Genomic DNA, 21,113 nt, shown 5'->3' on the forward strand with positions numbered 1-21,113 from the left:
CCTTGTCCTTGAAGAATTAATCCTCTCTCGAAATTTCAGTCAACCATGAGGTGGCGCTGTGAACAAAGATGAAAAGTGGAAGAAGAGAAGGAGTGTACTCTTCTCTCCTGTTTTTTTTCCACCCCGCGCGTGCAGAGTCTTGCGCAGCCTCCTGGGAGCTGGAGGGGGAGGGGCTAGGAGGAGAACCGGAAGTGAGAGGCGGTTCAGTGCCGGGTTCGAGGCCTTAACATCCGGGCATCGCCTCATTCTTGTCCTCCCCCCACCCTCCCCCCGGGCCAACAGGAAGCGGAAGTGAAGAATGCGTATATACGTAGCCCAGCTGCCACTTAGCAACGCGAGGAGGTCAGGTGACACAACCAGCTGACTCCCTTAGAGGAAGACCCTGTGGTTGGGGCAGTTGCAGCCTCGATTGCCCGGCCGGGGATCCGAGCCAAACTGTCATCGTCAGAATGTCGGGCAAAGACCGAATTGAAATCTTTCCTTCGCGCATGTGAGTAAAAGAACGGGTCTAGCAGCATTTCTAGGTTCTTGAACGCCTGTCCCGAGCAGCAGTCCCTGCATACCCTGGACAAGCAGCGAGGTTCCTTGTTTGCTGGGATCTTGAGCTCTCCCCCGTCCCTTTTCGTGAGTCTGGGGCGATGCTCCCTGACGGCTCCCTCACACATTGCTCTGAGGGAACCATACTGGACAGAGTAATCCCAACCCGTAGGAACAGGCCACCCGGCCTGCTGGTTTTTACGGAGGACCGCTGACTTTATTCGTCAATCGAGTCATTCATCCTGTATTCCCTTATTGAGCTGGGTAGTGGTTTTATAGAACTGTGAATCATCGCCAGTTTTGCCTAAGAGCTCACAGTTTAACGGAGAGATGGACCAGCTAGCGAGGTCTGATAAATGCTTTGAGAGGGGAAGTTTACTATGGTGAGAAGCACACAGAGAGGCTTCTAGGCCAAATTGGGGGTTGAATCGAATTGCCCTAGCGTGGACGTCAGATTTGATCTTGGATCCCCTTTCTCCTTTTCCAAGATCCCATGAAATGTTACCTGCGGTGGGAAGATACCCCTGAGTTTTCGAGGCAGTCCATTTGCTCCATCACCATTGCGCCTCATTCAGACAGACCTCGGTTAATACCACCCAGCAGATTGTAAAGTGGATATTTGTTTACATATCTTTCCCACCGAAATGTGAGCTGTCTCCAGGAGGAGAGAGTGTCTTGAGAATTAATCCATAGAAGGTCTACAAAAAAAAGCATAGCGCCTTAAGCGTTGGGCCAGTTTTTATTGTTGTTGTTATTATTTTAAGATTTTATTAATCTGACAGAGAGAGAGGGAGAGAGCACAAGCAAGGGAGTGGCAGACAGAGGCAGAGGGAGAAGCAGGCTCCCTGCTGATCAGGGAGTCCGATGCGGGGCTCAATCCCAGGACTCTGGGATCATGACCTGAACTGAACTGAAGGCAGGTGCTTAACGGATTGAGCCACCCAGGTACCTCTGTTTGGCCAGTTTTTAAAGGTTTTGTAGTTTTCTCAAATTTGCCTAACAATGTGTGGAAAGTAAAGATTAGTTATTTGCCCTCTCCTCTTCTACTTCCTCTCTCTCTCTTTTTTTTTTCCCAGTGAGGAGTAGAAAATCAGGTTTGGCTTTGACATTTAGATATTTGATTGTGGTCCTATTTCTTTGGGGATGTTCTGGGTTTTTTTTCCTTCATCCTGACTTTTTTCTCAGAGAATCTGAGAATGCCTAAAATAAAAGAATTATTTTTCAAACCCCAGACTTACATTTCTGTCTCTTCCAGGTTGGCTGCAGCTCTTAATGAAATGAAAGGGTTTGGGGTTTTGTTTGCTTATTTTTTACCTTCACCTACTAATTGTTTAGCAGGTGGTTCTATTATATGGGAAGCAAGTCAGTTGTGGAGAAAGGCACTGTCTGTAAAATAGATAAGGATTAAGGCTACCAGAACTCCCAGCACTTGACCCAGACTCTAACCAATGTCTGCACTGAAAGACCACCAAACTAGGATGGCCTAAGGCTGTGTTCTTTGAATGACCCTGGCACCCATTAAAATGCCTGCCTGAGAAAGCCCAGTGCTTCCAGGAGAATTTATTGTTTGTTCTATCCAATACCTGATGATTAGGCCCCTTACCTCCCTTTCTTAGGGCATTCACTAAAAATGGCTTACAATTATGAATCCTTTCTTTTCCTTTTGAAATATATATATCTCTCCTACAACTTAGAATTGTCATTCTCAAGGATCAGAAAGCCATTTCTTTGAAATGTAGTTATTAGGAAGGATGGACGTCTCCCAGTCTCTGGGAGGATAGAATCCTAACTTCCATGATTGCCAGCTAGCAGACACAGCTGGCCAAGTGTCATTTTCAGTGACCAGCCCTTTGTAATTTTTTGCTTCTGTGACTCTTCTTGAGTCAGCTTTTGCTCCTCTCCCTATTCTTCCTTTAGAATGCCCAACCACTTCTGCACAAGTCAGAATGGAGCTCAGCTTTTTCTGCTACTGTCAGTGGTTACTGAACAAAATGTTTTCACCACTTTAATGTCTGGCTGTGTGTTTTTTTTTTAAAAGATTTTATTTATTTATTTGACAAAGACACAGCGAGAGAGGGAACACAAGCAGGGGGAGTGGGAGAGGGAGAAGCAGGCTTCCTGCTGAGCAGGGAGCTCGATGTGGGGCTCGATCCCAGGACCCTGGGATCATGACCTGAGCCGAAGGCAGACGCTTAACAACTGAGCCACCCAGGCGCCCCGTGGCTGTGTTTATTTTTGATAGTAGTCAGAATGTTAACATTTTTTTGTTTTTACTTTGAGACTAAGAAGTGAAAATGGACTTCTTTGGGCTTAGACAAGAAGACTAATAGGTTTGTAAATTGAAAATTGCTATTTGAGAGCACTCAGCTTGCTGATTGAGAGGAAAATAAGGTGCAGGAAGTTACTGCTTCTCTAAATATCTTCCCCAAGGCTTAGCAGCAGGTATTTTGTCATGTAGTCAGATGTCTTTGATTCAGCTGAAAACAAAGTCATCGTTCTAGCTGAAGGTCGAACTTTTTTCCTAGTGCTGAGCAGCACTAAAACTTATAAAGGAGTCGGTTTTTTAAGAGCTAGGATAGAAAATACTTTAGTGACTTCTGTGTCAGTTCCACCTTACAGTGTTATTCTGTGAAGTGGGGCTGTCTCCCACTTAGGCAGCAGAGAGAACAAAACAAGTTTAGAGTGAAAGCAAAAGAAGCATGAAGGATTTGCAAACAGGAGTCCGTCAAATCCAGGTTCTATGACATACTGGCTGTAAGCCCTTAGGCAAGTCACTCTTCACGTCTCAAGAATTAAAATGTGTTTATTTCACAGAGGTGCCATTAGCTAGGAGGAAATTAAAATTAGCATGGTAAATTCAATTTTATCAACCAGCTCACCTTTTTTACTATATTGAATCTGCAATACTGGGATTTGACTTAAATTTGATCCAAGTCTTTGAGCCCAGATTCTGGTCATTAGTGTCAACAAGATAATATGCTAAATGTACACATTGGAGTGGATAGCTCCAGCTAAGGCTGGAAACTGAACCAGCTTCACTTGGTTAGACCTCCAATGAGGCCAGTCAGTGCAAATTCAACTAGTAATAGTAGTTTTCAAAGAGAGGACTGTTCATCTGATGCTCTTTCTAGTAGGCAGTGTGGCATGTGGTTGGGATACAGTGGGCCTAGGTTTGAGTTTAGTTTGAGCCTTGGGCAAGGAACTGGAGTCAGAAATGTGTTTCAATCAGTTTTTTTTTTCCCCCTAGAGTGACTGGGAGAAAGTGTTTCATTTTTCTAAGTCTCATTTTCAAGATAATGTTCAAAGTTTATTCCAGCTATAGAATCGTCTCAGTAACCTTTCCCCTATGGTAAAAGATTTCAGTAAGATCTAAGAATTTACCCAAAGGTCCATTAATACATGCTATTTTGCAGTTGGTTATAACACCAGTCATATGAAATTATATCCCCTTATACAAATCACCTTAAGTATCTACATTATACAATCTATTGTTAAATCATATTTCCTACTTTTTTCTTATTAAATTTTATCTGGCATATGGTAGCAAGAACAGAAATGTCAGTTTCTGCTGTTATTTTCTTGACTTTGGTATTGGGGTTTCTGATGGGAAAAGATTGGAATAAGAGGTAAGAGTTCTGTAGTTTGTCACTTTTCAGAAATATGTGTCATTGGTTCCTTGAGTCATTTACAAGTTAATGAAAGTATTGGTAGGATTTTGTCTGATGAAATGAAAATACTTTAATGCCACACTTTTAGTAGAAAAGTAATTACTGGTTGTGGTATATATTAGAGAAGGTCCAAAAGAGTATTATAAATACAGTAAAAAGTAAATCCATTTTTTCCACTCAGTCCCATTTCCCAAAGGAAACTGTTAGCAGTTTCTGTGAATCTTTTCTCGAAGTATTCTCTGTATCAATATAAGCATATTTATCCCTTACTTTGCATGAGTAAGAGAATATAATATAGATTATTCTTCTTTTACCTTCCTCTTTTTTATGACTGCATATTGTTCCATTTTATGTGAACCATGATTTATGGAACATTTAGCTGGTTTCCACCCTTTTGCTATTACACACAAGGCTGGAGTACCCATCCTTAACCTTGTATATATTTTTGTGTACATGTGGGAGTAAATCTTTAGGATAAATTCCTCACAGTGGAATTGTTGGTCCTGAAGATTTTTTAAAAATGCTTAATACACCTATAATGGAAACACAGACATTATCTTAACTTGCAAATCAAATAAATATTTTAGCTATGGTGGCATCATAAAGTAGGACTCCTGATAAATTTTATTATGATTTAATAAATAACTTTTCCCAGATATTGGTCAAAGAATTATTTCTGTTTTAAATAAATGAACTTATTTATGGAACACTGAAAATGGAAATCTACAGTATTGAGAAACCAATTAATTATAACTGTCAGCACAGATGCTATATATTCTTATTCTCATGACATCAAAGAGTAAAGCATAATTTTAGTACTATATTGGAGGAAGTATTCTTATGTTTTTTAAACAGTGGGAATAAATATTTTTAATTTTGTTTATATAGGGCACAGACCATCATGAAGGCTCGATTAAAAGGAGCACAGACAGGTCGAAACCTCCTGAAGAAAAAATCTGATGCCTTAACTCTTCGATTTCGACAGATCCTAAAGAAGATAATAGAGGTAGAATGAACTGTGCTTAGAACAGTTATTTTAGAGATATTTAAGGAAAATCCACCATGGCTATTGGCATTTTAATTTTTAAGTTAATTAAATTTCTTTCGGAAGTAGAAATACCATTATGACTGTAACAAGTTTCAGATAATTTAATATAAAATATGGGGCTCATTACTCTTGCCTGCCAAGCCCCACTTGATCCGATCTGGCCCCTGCCTGCCACTCTGACCTCATTTGGAGCATTCTCCCTGCCATTTTCCTCCAGGACCTTTTCATTACCTTCATTAGCTGTTTCTTCTGCTTGAAATGTTCTTTCCCAGAACTTATGATTTACTCCTCTGATCATTCTGGTCTCTTCAGAGAAGCCATCCCTGATCACCCAATCTGAAGTGACCACTATATTTACCTCTGTCTTGTTTCCTTATTTTTTTTTTTTTTAAAGATTTATTTATTTGAGAGAGAGAGGGGAGAAAGAGAGCAGGAGCACGGGGAGGGGCAGAGGGAGAGGGTGGAGAGAGAGTCTTAAGCAGATTCCACACTTAGTGTAGAGCCATACGCGGGGTTCGATCTCACAACGGTGAGATCATGACCTGAGGTGAAACCAAGAGTCTGACGCTTAACTAGTTGCATCACTCAGGCACCCCACGTTTCCTTATTTTTGTCATAGCATGTACTACTGCATATTTTCTTGTTTGATTGGTTGCCCCCACTAGAGAGTGTTAGTTCTGTGAAAGCAGGGACTTAATCCTTTCAGCACTTATTTCCTGTGCCTAGAACAGTGCTGGCACATAGTATGTTTCAATTCAGTGCTTTTTAGGTAAATGGAATGTGAATATGGAAATATATTTTTAAAAATGAAGATTATTCCCCTCCCAACTACCTTTCTCATTTCCCAGAGTTCTCTGTGACACTTTGATTTATAGTCTTTCTGTCTGTCTTTCATCATGGATGTTTTTAGTAACATGCAGCTGTTATACATTATATAATTCAATTCCTGCCTATTCCCCCTGGCAGAGTATAGACCACTTTCTACATCGATACATAGATCTGCCTCTTTCTTTATTTTTATTTATTTATTTTTTTTAAAGATTTTATTTATTTATTTGAGAGAGAGAATGAGAGACAGAGAGCATGAGAGGGAAGAGGGCCAGAGGGAGAAGCAGACTCCCCGCTGAGCAGGGAGCCCGACGCGGGACTCGATCCCGGGACTCCGGGATCATGACCTGACCCGAAGGCAGTCGCTTAACCAACTGAGCCACCCAGGCACCCCTCTTTATAACAGCTGCATGGAATGCCATCGAATGGATAATGGAATTTAACCATTTTTCTGTTGATGAATGCATAGTTTTACTATTTAGTGAGGGAGAGTACTCTTCAGTCCTTATGTGTATGTGTAAGAGTACTGACAACACTGACTCCATCTTTGGCCCTCCCTCTTGTTCATGGCTGCACTGTCACCTTCCTCGGGGCTATGTGTTGTGGGCTCCATGGAGGTTAATGTTTGCCCTGACCAGAATGTGGGAAGGCTTTGTTCTGACCCTCCCTAGAGTGGCGCGCAGGAGGCATCGTTTGAGCTAACTATCCCGTGACCGCCCCCCCAAGCCCCTCGCTCTATGAAAGCAGGGCGTTAGAAGGCCTGCCTGAGAGGAGAAGGGAGAGCCGCCGCCCAGCGGTTGCAGCATGGCTGGGCCTCCGTGTGTGCTTGGTGAAGTGCCGGGGAGGGGAGTCGGGAATAGGGCGGGAATCGGAGCAGACTGCAGACCGGAGAAGTGTTGGCTTTGGAAGGGGATGTGTGAGCCACACGTTCCTCCTCTCGGGATGCTATGTCTGGAGGAACCCCAACAGCAGGAGGGACACTTGGGAATTACGGGCTTGGGAGGGTGGAGAGGGTGAGTGCCAGCCGCTGCACACTGAAGGGAGAACTGTGATGTCTCAGGAGAGTGGGGACCCAGAGGCCTGGGATCCCTGGGGTGATGACTCTGATGAGGAGGTTGTCCTAGAGGAGGAACATGATATATAGATGCGCCCTCTGATTCAAACAGAGCCCCAGGCTACCTGCTTGCCTGAGGATGAGGGAGAAAAAATTCCCGCTAGTCAGGGTATGACAGTGAGGGAATGAATATTCTGCCACTGACTCAGTGGAGCAGGTCAGCTGCTTTAGGCAGGGCGGCCGACAAGGGGTGGCAGTGTGGGCGTTGCCACGGTGGGATACCGGGAAGAGGGTATCCTCTTGGAGGTTTGGGATGTCAAAAATGGCCCCAGTCAGTGCTCATTCTGCCTTGCAACAAATATATGCCACAATCCTGGGACAGAATCTCAGGCACTTAGTTAACTTGATTGGATAAATGCTAGAATTAAGATAACTTGGCCTAAAAGGGGTATGTTCCTTGATCTCCAGGGAAGAACTACAAGAAATTCTGTGTGAACTGGGAATGAAACCTGCCATTTACACCTAGCATTTTAGAGATCTAGACAAAGAATTACTTTTCTCTTTTGAAGACCTTATATTACAGTCAGCCACGGGGGCATGGTGTGGGACTTAGTATGTCCTTGCCCCTATGGTTAATCGGTCCATTGCTACCATGGTGGCTGATGTAAGGGAAACCAAAAGAATCCGCCATAAGGGAAATAGGTTGAAAAACGGGAAAAACAAAGGATTCTCCCAGTGATAAAATTGCAGAAATGGGGCCCATCGAGGTCTCTCAAACAATTATGACAAGATCTAATTTTATACAGGATCCTGAAAGAAAATTCAGACAACCCAATTTGGTCTTGCTAAGCATTATGGAAGGTAAATACCGACAAGATCCAAGGGCTGGGTTAATCGGTAAAGTTCATGGGCATCATCTGGTCAAGTAAGACAAGTGATGCCAGAGACTGTCATTAGTAAAATGCAAGCCTTCCCAATCCCTAAAATGGTAGAGGAATTACAGGCTTTTGGTTTATTGGGTTACTGGAGACTTTTTGTTCCCTATCTAGCAATAGAGTAGATATTAAGACTTTTTAAATGCCTTGGTTAGGAGGGTAAGCCGATGGGATTGGGGTGCAAACTGATAAGAGGCTATATATATATATATATATTTTTTTTTAAAGATTTTATTTATTAGAGAGCATGAGAAGGGAGAAGAGGAGCAGAGGGAGAGGGAGAAGCAGACTCCCAGCTGAGCAGGAAGCCCGAGGTCATGGGGCTCCACCCCAGGACCCCAAGATCACAGCCTGAACCAAAGGCAGACGCTTAACTAACTGAGGTGCTCCGATAAGAGGCTATCTTAAGGGCAAAAATGGCAGTAAAACAAGTATGGACCTTGGGGGTATTAATGCCAGGTGTGAGTTGTGAATTAGATGTAAATTCATATCTAGAAGGGCTTGGCTGGGGCTTGTGGGATCCTGTTAGGATTCTGGTCTCATTTATGGAAGGGAATAGAAACCAGGTGTAGTCTCATGGAAGAACAACTATTAGCTGTGTATCTTGCACTGCAACAGACAGAAGGAATGAGTGCTGATTTGCCTATGATGGCATGAATTAAGGACTTGTTCAGCAAACCTAAGTGTGCCTGTGCCCAGGGAAGCACCTTCTAGAAATAACATGCTTACCTACAGCGGAGGAGCGCTTGTAAATAACCAACCCACTATCTCATGAGCTATACTCATTAATAGGGCCGGTCACCTAAGTCGACCCAACCCAACTTCCAGGAGTCGCTGACATTGTGCCTCCCTTCCCCTAAGTAAAGGAAGGGAAAGCCTCGCCTCTGGTGGATGCATAGTATACTGATGGCAGTTGCAGGGGAAACCTGCCTATTTGGCATTCCTCTGCCATTCGGCTGGATTCTGATGTACTTTGGTTTGAAGAAAAAACTAAACAAAGTAGTCAGTGGGCAGAATTGAGAGTGGTATGGATTATGTTGACCTACGAGCCAGTGCGCATTGATTTGGCTACTGCAGCTGGGCAGCGTTGTAAGGGTGACAGCATGGATGCTTTGATGGCACAGAGAAGGGTGGGGTATGTTATTTATTTATTTATTTATTTTTTAAAGATTTTATTTATTTATTTGACAGAGACACAGTGAGAGAGGGAACACAAGCAGGGGAAGTGGGAGAGGGAGAAGCAGGCCTCCCGCGGAGCAGGGAGCCCGATGTGGGGCTTGATCCCAGGACCCTGAGATCATGACCTGAGCCGAAGGCAGACGCTTAACGACTGAGCCATCCAGGCGCCCCAGTTGGGGTATACTAAATAGAGCTCTGTGGGGAGTAGAGCCGTGGGAAGGTATTTGGGAAGTATGCCCTGAGCCTGACGCAGCTGTGCAAGTATGACCTGTGTCCCTGCTCACTCCCCATCCACACTACCAGGCAGTTATGAGGCAAACGCTCTAGGCCACGCACAAGTTCTCCTGGAGGAACTGCTGACTCTGTCTGATGTAGCAGAGTGGGTTCATCGTAAATCGGGACACCGACTGAGGTCCCAGAACTACTCGGCAAATAGTAAAAAGATTATGTTTGCCTTTAAAATATTTCAATCTACAGGGGCGCCTGGGTGGCTCAGTCGGTTAAGCGTCTGCCTTCGGCTCAGGTCATGATCCCGGGGTCCTGGGATCGAGTTCTACGTCAGGCTCCCTGCATGGTGGGAGCCTGCTTCTCCCTCTCCTCCCCACTTGCGCTCTCTGTCACTATCTCTGTCACTGTCTCTCTCTCTCAAATAAACAAAATCTTTAAAAGAAAATAAAATATTTCAGTCTGCAAGCTGCTGACAAGGACTGCCTCCAGTACCGCCTCCGGTGATGGTCACCGTGCCATACCCTGGGGTGTATTCGGCGGACTACAAGCCTTGTTTCTCGCTGGCAGGTAGATAACATAGGCCCTTTGCCAGTGTTGGAAGGGCTCAAACGTGCATTGACCCACGTGTGGACACTTGCACAGGACTTGTATAAGCCTTTGCCTGTGAAAGCTAATCAGGCTGCAACCAGAACAGGTTAACAGAACTGGAGAGCATGTACAAACGGACTCAGATAGTGAGCCAGGGACGTTTTACTGGTCATGATGTCCAAGAATGGGCAGAGGCCTGGGCTATATTGTGGACTTCCCACCTGCCATACAGTCTCACTGCTGCAGGTCTAACTGGAAGGATGAATGGACTACTAGGAAACACATTAAAGACTTTGTCACCAGGTGGCTCCCTCAAAGGATGGTCTCCAGTACTAACTGGCAATTCAGCTTTTTAAGGCTGTGCCCATAGCAGGACAGACCTCTGCATATGAGCACCCAAGCAGCGACACTGCTCTTGGGTGCAGGTGTTGTCAGGAGCTCTGAGGCCTATGGGCGGGGGAGGGACTGCTTCTGTGATTGCTACAAGACTTCCCATCTGGGAAGGCTCTAGTTCCTTGGAAATTGACTTGGAATGCCTCCTCCAGGTGGCTTGGTGTCCTAATCCCTTGGGGCCAAGGCCTCACATCCGGTATCCTTAACCCTTCATTATATTGGTCAGGGCCCAGCACATGCAAAGAACTGCTTCTGAACCTCTGACTCTTGGTGTGGAGGTAGGGTTGTCAGTATGGTTGTGTATGTACAACGTAGATACATCCTCTGATGATCTTAAGGAGCAAAATAAATGGTTTCATCTCCCAGGGAAAAAACCAAAGCCAGGGATGGTATGTATTACCTCATGGGGACGAAACCACTACCCTGTTGTTGCTAACTGAAGATTTGCCATATCTATTGCTTGTAAGACCTTTCTTACAGCCCATAACCTTGCATTGTTAATGTTTCTGTTGTGTCTGGAAACATCTTGTTACAGGCCACGCTTACACCGAAGTTTACAGTCACTCCAACTGCTGCGTCTGTGGAAAGGACCTCTTTACTGGGTTGTTGGGGAACCACAGTTCTAAGTATTCTCTCTGGTCTTAGAAGTATAATCATATTGCTGCTGTGGTACAGGGATGTGGGTCACCTCCCAGTACCTGGCTGTATGGTCCTTGCAGAAGAATGGCGTGAGAAGATGATCCGGGCCGGAAGGATGTCGAGGGTAGCGTGTAGGAGTGCTGACAACACTGCCTCCCGTTTCAGCTCCTCCATCTTGTTCATGCCACACAGGAACTCCGTGGGGCTGTGTGTTCCGGGCCCCGTGGAGGTTAATGTTAGCCCTGATTGAAAGGTGGGAAGGGTTGTTCTCATCTTTTCTAAGTGGTGTACCAAGGGTGCCGCTGACGCAGCTAGTAGAGATGGCTGGCGCACAGAGGGTACCACCACGTTACGTGACTACCCTTTGACCTCCCCACCACGCCCCCTCGCTCTATAAAAGTGGTTATGATGCAGACTTGGCAGGGAACGGGGTGGGGAGAGCAGCTGTATAGCTGCCTGGGTTGTTTGTCTTCCCGATCCCTCCCTGTCGGTAGGTTACCTGGAGTAAAACTCTGTGTAAGTAGTGTGGAGTGGCTTGTACTGTTTTACCGTCTCAGAGTGCCTTCTCCCTCTGGAGGATACTATACTGTCCTTCCTCCACCTTCTAACAGTGTGTGTGCTAGCATTTCTCTGGAAAGTCTTAGAATCTTCAGGATCTGTCATTTGCATTTTTTTAAAGGTTTTTAAAAAATTTAGTTGAGAGTGAGAGAGCGCATGAGTGGGAGTGGGGGGTTTGGGGCAGAGAAGCAGACTCCCCGCTGAGCAGAGAGCCTGATGTGGGACTCGAGCCCAGGACCCTGAGATCGTGACCTGAACCAAAGGCAGATGCTTAACCAAGTGAGCCACCCAGGTGCCCCTATTCATTTAAATTTTGATGGATAATTGCCACATTGTTCTCCAACTTGTAATACTAATTTACATTCCCACCAAATGATTAGTGAGAGGATCTATTCTTTCAGATTCTTCCTAATTGGGTGTCAATCTTTTTTATTTGTTGCCAATCTATTGAGCTAAAATGGTGTCTTTTATTTTTATTCATTTTTTTTTAAAAAGATGTATTTATTTCAGAGAGAGAGTGAGCGAGTGAGCCAAGGGAGGGGTAAAGGGAGAGCGTGAATCTCAAGCAGACTCCATGATGAGCACGGAGCTTGACGCAGGGCTCGATCTCACGACCCTGAAATCATGCCCTGAGCCAAAATCAAGAGTTGGACGCTCAACTGACTGAGCCACCCAGATGCCCCTAAAATTAGTATCTTTAATTTGTATTACTTTTGATTGTGAGGTTGAGCATCTTTTCATGTTTATGGGTAATTTGATTTTCTTGGTGAATTTCTTTCTTTTTGTAGGAGTTCTACAAATATTCTAGTTAGTGTGTAAAATACTAAAAATATTTCCCTCTGGCCTTTAACTTTTTAAAAAAAATACTTGGTCAAATCTGTTAGTCTTTTTTTTTTTTTTTTTAATGTGGCTTTTGGGTTATATATAGTGCTTAGGAAGGCCTAAAAAGATTAAGAAAATATTCTGTGTTTTATAGTTTTTTGTTTTTTTTTAAGTTTTATCTTTAAGAATTTCTGGAGTGTGTGATGTAAGGAGATAGGGACAAGCTCATTTTGTAAGTGGGTGGCCATTTGAATGGTCTCTTTATGTTACTAAATTTCCATAGAGACCTGCGGCTCTTTCTGAACTCTATTACATTTCACTGACTTATTTGTCCCCATATTGGATATATTTCCTTATTTTTAATACTTGGCAATTCTGCCTACCTGCCCCAGCTTTTTTTCTTTCAAAAAGATTGTTGGATTTTTTCAAACATTAAATATTCCAGGTTTATATTAGAATCACTATGCCATTAAGATTTTCACTGCACTGCAGTGAATTTGAGAGATTAATTTGAGCACATTAGTATGGACCCATGCAGGAATAAGATAGGTCCTTTAGTAAAGATCATTTTCTATTTCTTAATGTCTTTATTCTGATGTTTTAATTATAAAACATATGGTGTTGCAACACTGTTAGTGACCATAACCAAAACTGTTCAAGCAAAATTGGATATCCATTTTTGTTATCAAGTCAATATTTTAGACACACACCTGGTATAAAATACTGGTTATTAAAGGAACATGATATTGATATTTTTTTCCTTGTACAAAACGAGTTGAATCAGCTGTTGGTTTATGCTTTTCCAGACTAAAATGTTGATGGGTGAAGTGATGAGAGAAGCTGCCTTTTCACTTGCTGAGGCCAAGTTCACAGCAGGGGATTTCAGGTAAGAAGAACTTAATGGGGTGTTTTAAAAAAATCAAAGTGCTTTCATGTTCATAATTTCCCTTAAAAGTTACTGTTAATGATAAAACATCTAAGCACTGAAGACAAATGATAGGGTTATTTGACCCTAACACCAGTGTCTTTATTATCATACACACGTGTCTGGTACAGAGTTGCGGGCACAGTATACTTAACATTCTGTAGTCTGTTTTCATTTAACATTGTGTCCTAAACATCTTATTTTCACATAGCTGTATAACCTTTCTCTAGATGTACATAATTTATTAACTGTTTCTCCTAATGGTGAACTTTTGGGTTGATTTTCAGAGTTTTAGAATATTAGAAAAGATGCCATGAACATTTTCATGCATATATATTTTTGTTTCTGTAGAATTATTTCCTTAGGATAAGTTTGAGAATGGAATTGGTTTAAAGGGCATGAATTCTAAGAGTTTTGTCATATCAAATATGTTTTATATACAAAGCATGTAAAATGGTTTAGTTTTTGCTTTACAGGGGGGGTTTTGCCAGTCATGTTGTGTAGTTCTCCCCAGATAAGCTTGTGTGGTAAACCAGGCAAACATTGTTATTTTCCCTTTTTTTTTTTTTTTTTTAATGATTTATTTATTTGAGAGAGAGAGAGAGCGCACATGAGAGGGGGGAGGGTCAGAGGGAGAAGCAGACTCCCTGCCGAGCAGGGAGCCCGATGCCGGACTTGATCCAGGGACTCCAGGATCATGACCTGAGATGAAGGCAGTCGCTTAACCATCTGAGCCACCCAGGCGCCCCTGTTATTTTCCCTTTAAATTCAGTGCCTTCCTGAGGTCAGATGGCTATTTGGGGACAGAGGTGGAAACTGTTTTCAGGATTTTTTATTTTAGTTGTCTTTACCCAGTGATACGATGTCTCCATTCCTAGTTTGTGTTATTCAGGAGCATTAGCTGACAGGTCTTACAACCACAGGGGCTTAAGGCCTCTTGAAGAGATGGACTTTAATTTTTGCCAGTGTTCTAGCAGCAGGAGGGAATCAACAGTATGTAAGTGGTATGTGAATGCGTTTACTTATTTGACAGCAAGAGACAGCGAGAGAGGGAGAAGCAGGCCTCCCGCAGAGCAGGGAGCCCGATGCGGGGCTTGATCCCAGGACCCTGGGACCATGACCTGAGCCGAAGGCAGACGCTTAACGACTGAGCCACCCAGGCGCCCCAGGAGTTTTCTCTAAATTACATTGGCTGAATAAAAATCCTTAAAGTCACATTTGTGGCACCACATGCCTGACTGAAAACTCAAGCAGTCTGTGTACTTTAAAATCATTCGTTTTCCTACGGTTCATTCTTTGCTCTCTGAGACCTTCCTCTGGCAGCAGTGATTTTCCTTTTTCTGGAAAGACAATTATCAAAACATACTTGAGCTATCTCACCCTTGTTGAAATTACCTGATGGGTCCCTGTAGTTTTATTTCTCACTCTAAAATCTCAACTAAATCAAGGCCTTTTCTTTTTCTGCAGCACCACAGTTATCCAAAATGTAAATAAAGCCCAAGTGAAGATCCGAGCTAAGAAAGATAACGTAGCAGGTAACTTTTCAACCCTTCAGAATCCTTAGGAAGATAAGATGACCTTTAAAAATTAACCTGTTTATACGGCAAGATCTTCATGTCCTAATTAATCTCTTCTACTTAGAACAAATTGATTTGCTTTACATGTTAAAATCTTTGTAACTGGTGGTTGCCAGAGGATGGGGGTGGGGGAAATGGGGATAAAGTTACAGTTATACATGAAGAATACTTTATAGAGATTGGCTGTACAATGTAGTGCCTATAGTTAACAATGCAGTGTTGTGTATTTAAAAACTTAGGGTAGATCTTGTGTTGAGTATTAACGTACACACAAGAAAAGGGACACAAATCTTTGGAGGTGATAATGTTTATTACCTTGATTGTGGTGATGGTATCATGGGTGTATGCATATATCTAAATTCATCAAAATGTATACATTAAGTATGTGCAATTTTTTTTTTTTTTTTTGCATTTTACATATACCTCAAAGCTGAATGGAAAATAATTGTAACAGCTTGATCTCTTATTACTCAGGATAATTTGATTATTAAATAGGAATGGACACTTAAGGTACCAGCTTCCTAAATTCATTCATTGAAACCAGTTAAATTCCAGACAGTCTCTTGACTTTTGAGTATTTGCTGAAAAAGAAACACAGGGAACAAGGGTGATCAAGAAACAGTACTTCATGGACATGCTTGTGAATCCACATGTTTGTGTTTAACAGGTGTTACTTTGCCAGTGTTTGAACATTACCATGAAGGAACTGACAGTAAGTGTGACACTTTGGTAGTGTATGTTTCTGCGTTCTCCAGATTCCTCTTTAAATGAACCTTTTCCTGGAAAATTGGTGCTGCATGGACTTTCTTAGAGTTTAGTGGTTCCAGTGTTAGCATCCTTCTTATACGGTACAGTTGGGACAAGAGTTAATCAGTTAATAAAAACATTATAATGTCTTAAAATATTTTATTTCAACCTAGAAATACATAAACAGTCATTTGCCATTAAAAAAATGTGCAAGCCCATGGCCTTTGAGTATGAATCCACTAATTAGACATCTGTGTTGTCTTTCTGCATAAACTACACCCATAATGCATTGTTTATAATTTCCAGTTTGAGCTTCTATAAAGTAAAATAAGGTCTTAGACTCTGTGATGCAATCTGAATGCTAAATCTTCCTAGATTTTATAGCTCATTCTCAATTTTTTACAATTGTCTTAGCGTTTCCTAATTTGATAGCATTTGGGTAGTAACACATCTTTATGGAGTCTTTCCAAAGTAATCAACTTTTTTTCATAGAAACAATAGTTTTTGGTGCTCGTCTTCCACTGGTTCACAGAGAGTGTTTACTGTAGCTCAGATGAAGAAGTGGAGCAAGCTAGGGAGCCCCCTCTAGGGAACAGTACTGTACTGTGGGCGTCAGGCTGTGTCATGCCCAAGGCAGTGGGGCCCAGTGGTTAAAAGCTTCTCCTATAGTTATATTTAGAATAGTTTCCTTGGGAAGAAAAACATGATCACTGTTACTCTTAACTGTAGAGAACAAACTGATGGTTACGGGAGGGGGTGGGGGGCAGGGGTGAACTAGGCGATAGGGAGTGAGGAGCGCGCTTGTGAGAGCACCAGGTATTGCGTGGAAGTGTTAAATCACTATTCCGAACACCTAAAACTAATATTACACTGTATTTTAGCTGGACTTTCAATAAAAACTAAAAAAACCCAAATGCTTAAAACCTCACATTGGAAAAACCAAACATACTGACTGTGCAGCCTAGCCTGGTGTCAGTGAATTTGTTTCTCCTTGTTTGGTATTAGTCTGACTTCTTTTGGGGAAATTTGTGGGGAAGATTATTTACCCGGTAATGACAGATGTTGCCTGACTGGTTCTTTCAGGTTATGAACTGACTGGGTTAGCCCGAGGTGGCGAGCAGTTGGCGAAATTAAAGAGGAACTACGCCAAAGCAGTGGAGTTACTGGTGGAACTAGCTTCGCTTCAGGTAAGCACAGCAGCCGGAGAGCCCCTGCCGCGCGTGGGTACCTGAGGGTCCTTTCTCTGAGAGGGTCCCGCGCTTAGGGCTTTAGGCTGTTCCCGGGATTTTATGGGACATGAACCAGAGACATTGTGATTTCTGAAATGGTGGTTTCCGCACCAGCGTCCCTACGGATGACTAACGAAATGTGTGTGCATCAGTAGACTTGCACTCTTTGGTAGGTGAGAACGGCAGCAGTCAATACCAGATTTAACTGCAAATATAACAGTTTATGCGTGAAAGCTATTTTTTCCCCTTTGTGGCCAGTTCATATATATAATATGTCATCGTGCCTGATTCTCTCCCCTTGCCATTTTTATAACTTTAGGCGAATCTGAAGTAAACTCATTATAATAGCCTGGAAATAGTGTTCTATGGAAATTGTTGAAATGTAGCCTTGGTTTCCAAATGTTCTCTATAAGTGCAGTCTGCTTAAAGCCAGAAAGGACACGATTAGGAAAACTTCATGCTTAAATTATTCATTTGTCCTCTTATTTTAGACTTCCTTTGTTACTTTGGATGAAGCCATTAAGATAACCAACAGGCGTGTCAATGCCATTGAACACGGTGAGTGTGTGCTGTTGTGAGGCTCTTTGTTTGTCCACTTGTCCATAGCTCCATGTTTGCATGGGATCCAGGCACCGACCGCAAGGGGAGTAAGACCTTGCCCCATCCCCAGTGGGCAGGGCAGCGTGGGTCAGCCGCACAGGAAGGGGTTAGTAGTAAGTGCTTTAAAAGAGTTGTGTAACCACCCCCCAAGTCCATATACATAAGGGAATGGTTAAGTTAAAAATTCTGAAGTGTTTAATTCATTTCTGGTCACGAATAAAGGACAAAACTATTTTTTAAAAGCCCTAGTGTTTTCTTTAGTTCTTTCCAGTGATTCAGTGATCTTTTTGAACACATTAAATATTTAACTTTAAATCCCTTTCCTGTAGGCTTTATGTCCTGCTCTTCTCCTTGATTCCTAAACATTTTCCCATTTGATGCATTTATTTTCCATCTCTTATTATTCTGTAACTGTGCTTAGTGTTGGCATGGTACTTTCCGTTAAAGAAACTCTATTTTCATTAAAGAAATACTCAATTTTGAGGTAAGAAAGGAACAGATTTTGAACAGCAAAGAAGGTATTTTGCACTCTCAGTGTTAAAGAGGAAATTATCTCATTTTTAAAAACTCAACACACACTTCCTGACCAGTAGCTAGTGCCAGACCTTGTAAGTGGAACTGCAAGCAAAACAGAGTGGATAAGGTGATATTTCCAGCACTCAACGAGTTCACATTTTATTTAATTTCTTTCTTTTTAAAGATTTTATTTATTTGATAGAGAGCGAGAGAGAGAGAGCACAAGCAGGGGGACTGGGAGAGGGAGAAGCAGGTTCCCTGCTGAGCAGGGAGCCCGATGCGGGGCTCAATCCCAGGACCCTGGGATCATGACCTAAGCCGAAGACAGACACTTAACGACTGAGCCACCCAGGCGCCCCCTACGAGTTCACATTTTAGAAGCAGACAGGCAAATTCTCTGTAAAGCAGCACCTTATGACTAACCTAAAATTCAACTTAGTGCATTCTCTCTGCTTGATCTGTTTTTTTTTTTTTTTTTTTTTAAAGATTTTATTTATTTATTCATGAGAGACAGAGAGCGAGACAGAGGCAGAGGGAGAAGCAGGCTCCCCACGGAGCAGGGAGCCCGATGTGGGACTCGATCCCAGGACTCCAGGATCATGACCTGAGCCGAAGGCAGTCGCTTAACCAACTGAGCCACCCAGGCGCCCCTGCTTGATCTGCTTTTTAAGAGGGATTGTGATTATATTTAAAATAACATCTGTGGTTCAGTGTTGTATATTCATATAAATTCAGTATGTTCAGTGTTATGTGTATTGTGGTCCATAGAATTGTGTTGTATATATTGTGTATATTATCTGTCCATAGAAAGGACACTAGAAGGGCATATACCGAAATATTTACAGTAGTTATTTTAGGGTAGTTGGATTATACTTAATTTTTTGTTTTTGTTTCCTAAGGTTTCTGCATTAAATGTAGATTAATTTTACAATTAGAAAATGTTACACAAATGAACACTGGCAATTTGAAAAAATGTCTGAAGTTCTCATATGTATATTTTTTTAAACCCTAGTCATCATTCCCCGGATTGAACGTACCCTTGCTTATATCATCACAGAGCTGGATGAGAGAGAGCGAGAAGAGTTCTATAGGTTTGTTGGAATTGGCAATTATTGATCCTTTTTTGTTTTTCCTATTCCAAAGGCTCAGTTTGCTGAGAGACTGTTGGCTTACGTTCTTTAGAATCAGCACAGCCTTCATTTTATTCTGATAAATGAGAAGCAAGACGTAATATGGGCGAAGGCTCTGGAGACCAATCTATGCCAAGTTTTGCATATATTTAAAATATGGCATCTCCAAAAAGTTAGGCCCTTAGGAGAAACTATTCATAGACTTGATGATTCTTTAAAATGAAATAATAATTTAGATCAGGTGTCTGCCTCATAAAAAGAAACTGGAATTAATCAACAACTATGTATTACATGGTGAACATGTTCCAGGAGAAAGTATAAAGTACTTGGGGGCATTATGTAATAATACAAATCATACCATTCGAGAATTAGCACAGTACTCAGAGAAGTGAGGCGTGTACATGAATTGGTTATGAACAACTGGAGCTGGTAGGGACAACAGATACTAAAAATGTAGTATACAGAGGTCAGTGTGTCAGGTTCAGAGATGGTGGGAGACAGGTGAAGGCCCGTGTTCAGGGAAGACGTGGCCATCTATGATTTATAATCTTAATTATAAAAGGTTATTGTGTTTCTGTCCTTCAGTGACATTCAGGATTGTGGTGATCCAAACTGATTCAAAATTTTAATAAATGTCTGATGCTTAGAAGGTATTCCATTATCAAGGGATGGATTTCAAGGTTTGAGTCTGGGATAGGAACTTTTTAAAAAAAAATTTACTGCTAAGAGTATCAGTCACATTCTTATGCTCAGATTGGCACATGGGATTGTCTTCTAAAAAGAGCTTTCTCTGCAGACATGTAGGACGTGGATAGTCTCCCTTCCCCCCACCCCTTCAAAGTCCATTATCAGCTTAAAATGTGTATATCCTACCTCAAATCTTTATTTTAAAAATGGATTACATAGATCACTGAAATTGAAATAAAAGTAAAATTTTGTTCTAGTTTGTAGGTGTTTATGATCCTTGTTACAAAACTAGCAGAGGTCAGATATACTTAGAACTGAAACAGTGTTCAGAAAATTCCCTCCTTTTGTTTTATAGATTAAAGAAAATACAGGAGAAGAAAAAGATTCTTAAGGAAAAATCTGAGAAGGACTTGGAGCAACGGAGGGCAGCTGGTGAGGTGATGGAGCCTGCTAATCTTTTGGCTGAAGAGAAGGATGAGGATCTTCTGTTTGAATAATCTTTCCTGCTCTGGTTCTTTCATAAGCTCTAACATGGCACCATTTTAATTCACGGTGTGTAGGTTTGGTATGTGTGGCTATTTATTTTTTGGCCTAAGAATTTCACTGGTGGTAAAATTTCCCTGGGTGTTGGTTATGGGACTACCTTTGCACAATCCTAATTCAACAACCATTTATCACATGAGATTTGTAGGCCCTACCCAGGAACCTGTAGAATTTATTCAGCAGAAGCAGTACCCTGCTCCTTGTACATTTGTTCAAGTGATCTGCTTACCAAGCATATTAGGAAATCCCCCTTAGGAAGCAGCAGTGGCCTCAGGCCAGCTATGGCTGTGGCCGCCTGTGTTCCCACCTACACCGACACTGTGGCACTGCTTTCTGAGATCGCTGCGGCCATCCTTGGGACCCTGGTACTTCTCTCCAGCTTTATGAAACCTTCACTGTTTGCCTTGCATGACAGGTCTCTGTCCTGTCTGTCATGAGAGTTCTGCCAATTTTAATGTGATTATGGTATAAACAGTAAAATGATTTAAAAGTGAATTGTTCCTTTTTTTTTTAATTTACTATCAGTCACGTTCTTATCCTCAGATTGGCACATGGTTTAGAGCTTCCTTCCCCCTGCCCCTTCATAGTACGTGTTTTCCTGATAAGCTTACTGGGATGATTGTTGAATTTTGGGGTGTTCATAAACATGCCAGTGAGTTAAGAGGGGTTATTAATACTTTCT

At 42.2% G+C, this 21,113-nt stretch overlaps 1 protein-coding gene across 1 annotated transcript; it reads left to right on the top strand.

Annotated features, from left to right (window-relative positions):
• The first annotated feature begins 297 nt into the window (after positions 1-297).
• On the top strand, positions 298-20,926 carry ATP6V1D (ATPase H+ transporting V1 subunit D). The gene is made up of 9 exons (XM_021679729.2): positions 298-490; positions 5,094-5,211; positions 13,284-13,363; positions 14,870-14,937; positions 15,647-15,691; positions 16,810-16,913; positions 17,447-17,513; positions 19,084-19,162; positions 20,244-20,926. Exons 1-9 carry the CDS (start codon positions 450-452, stop codon positions 20,383-20,385), a joined length of 744 nt encoding a protein of 247 aa, XP_021535404.1. The 5' UTR covers positions 298-449; the 3' UTR covers positions 20,386-20,926.
• Positions 20,927-21,113: the final 187 nt, after the last annotated feature.

Source organism: Neomonachus schauinslandi, chromosome 9 (genome assembly GCF_002201575.2).
Source record: "Neomonachus schauinslandi chromosome 9, ASM220157v2, whole genome shotgun sequence".
Lineage (NCBI taxonomy): Eukaryota > Metazoa > Chordata > Mammalia > Carnivora > Phocidae > Neomonachus > Neomonachus schauinslandi.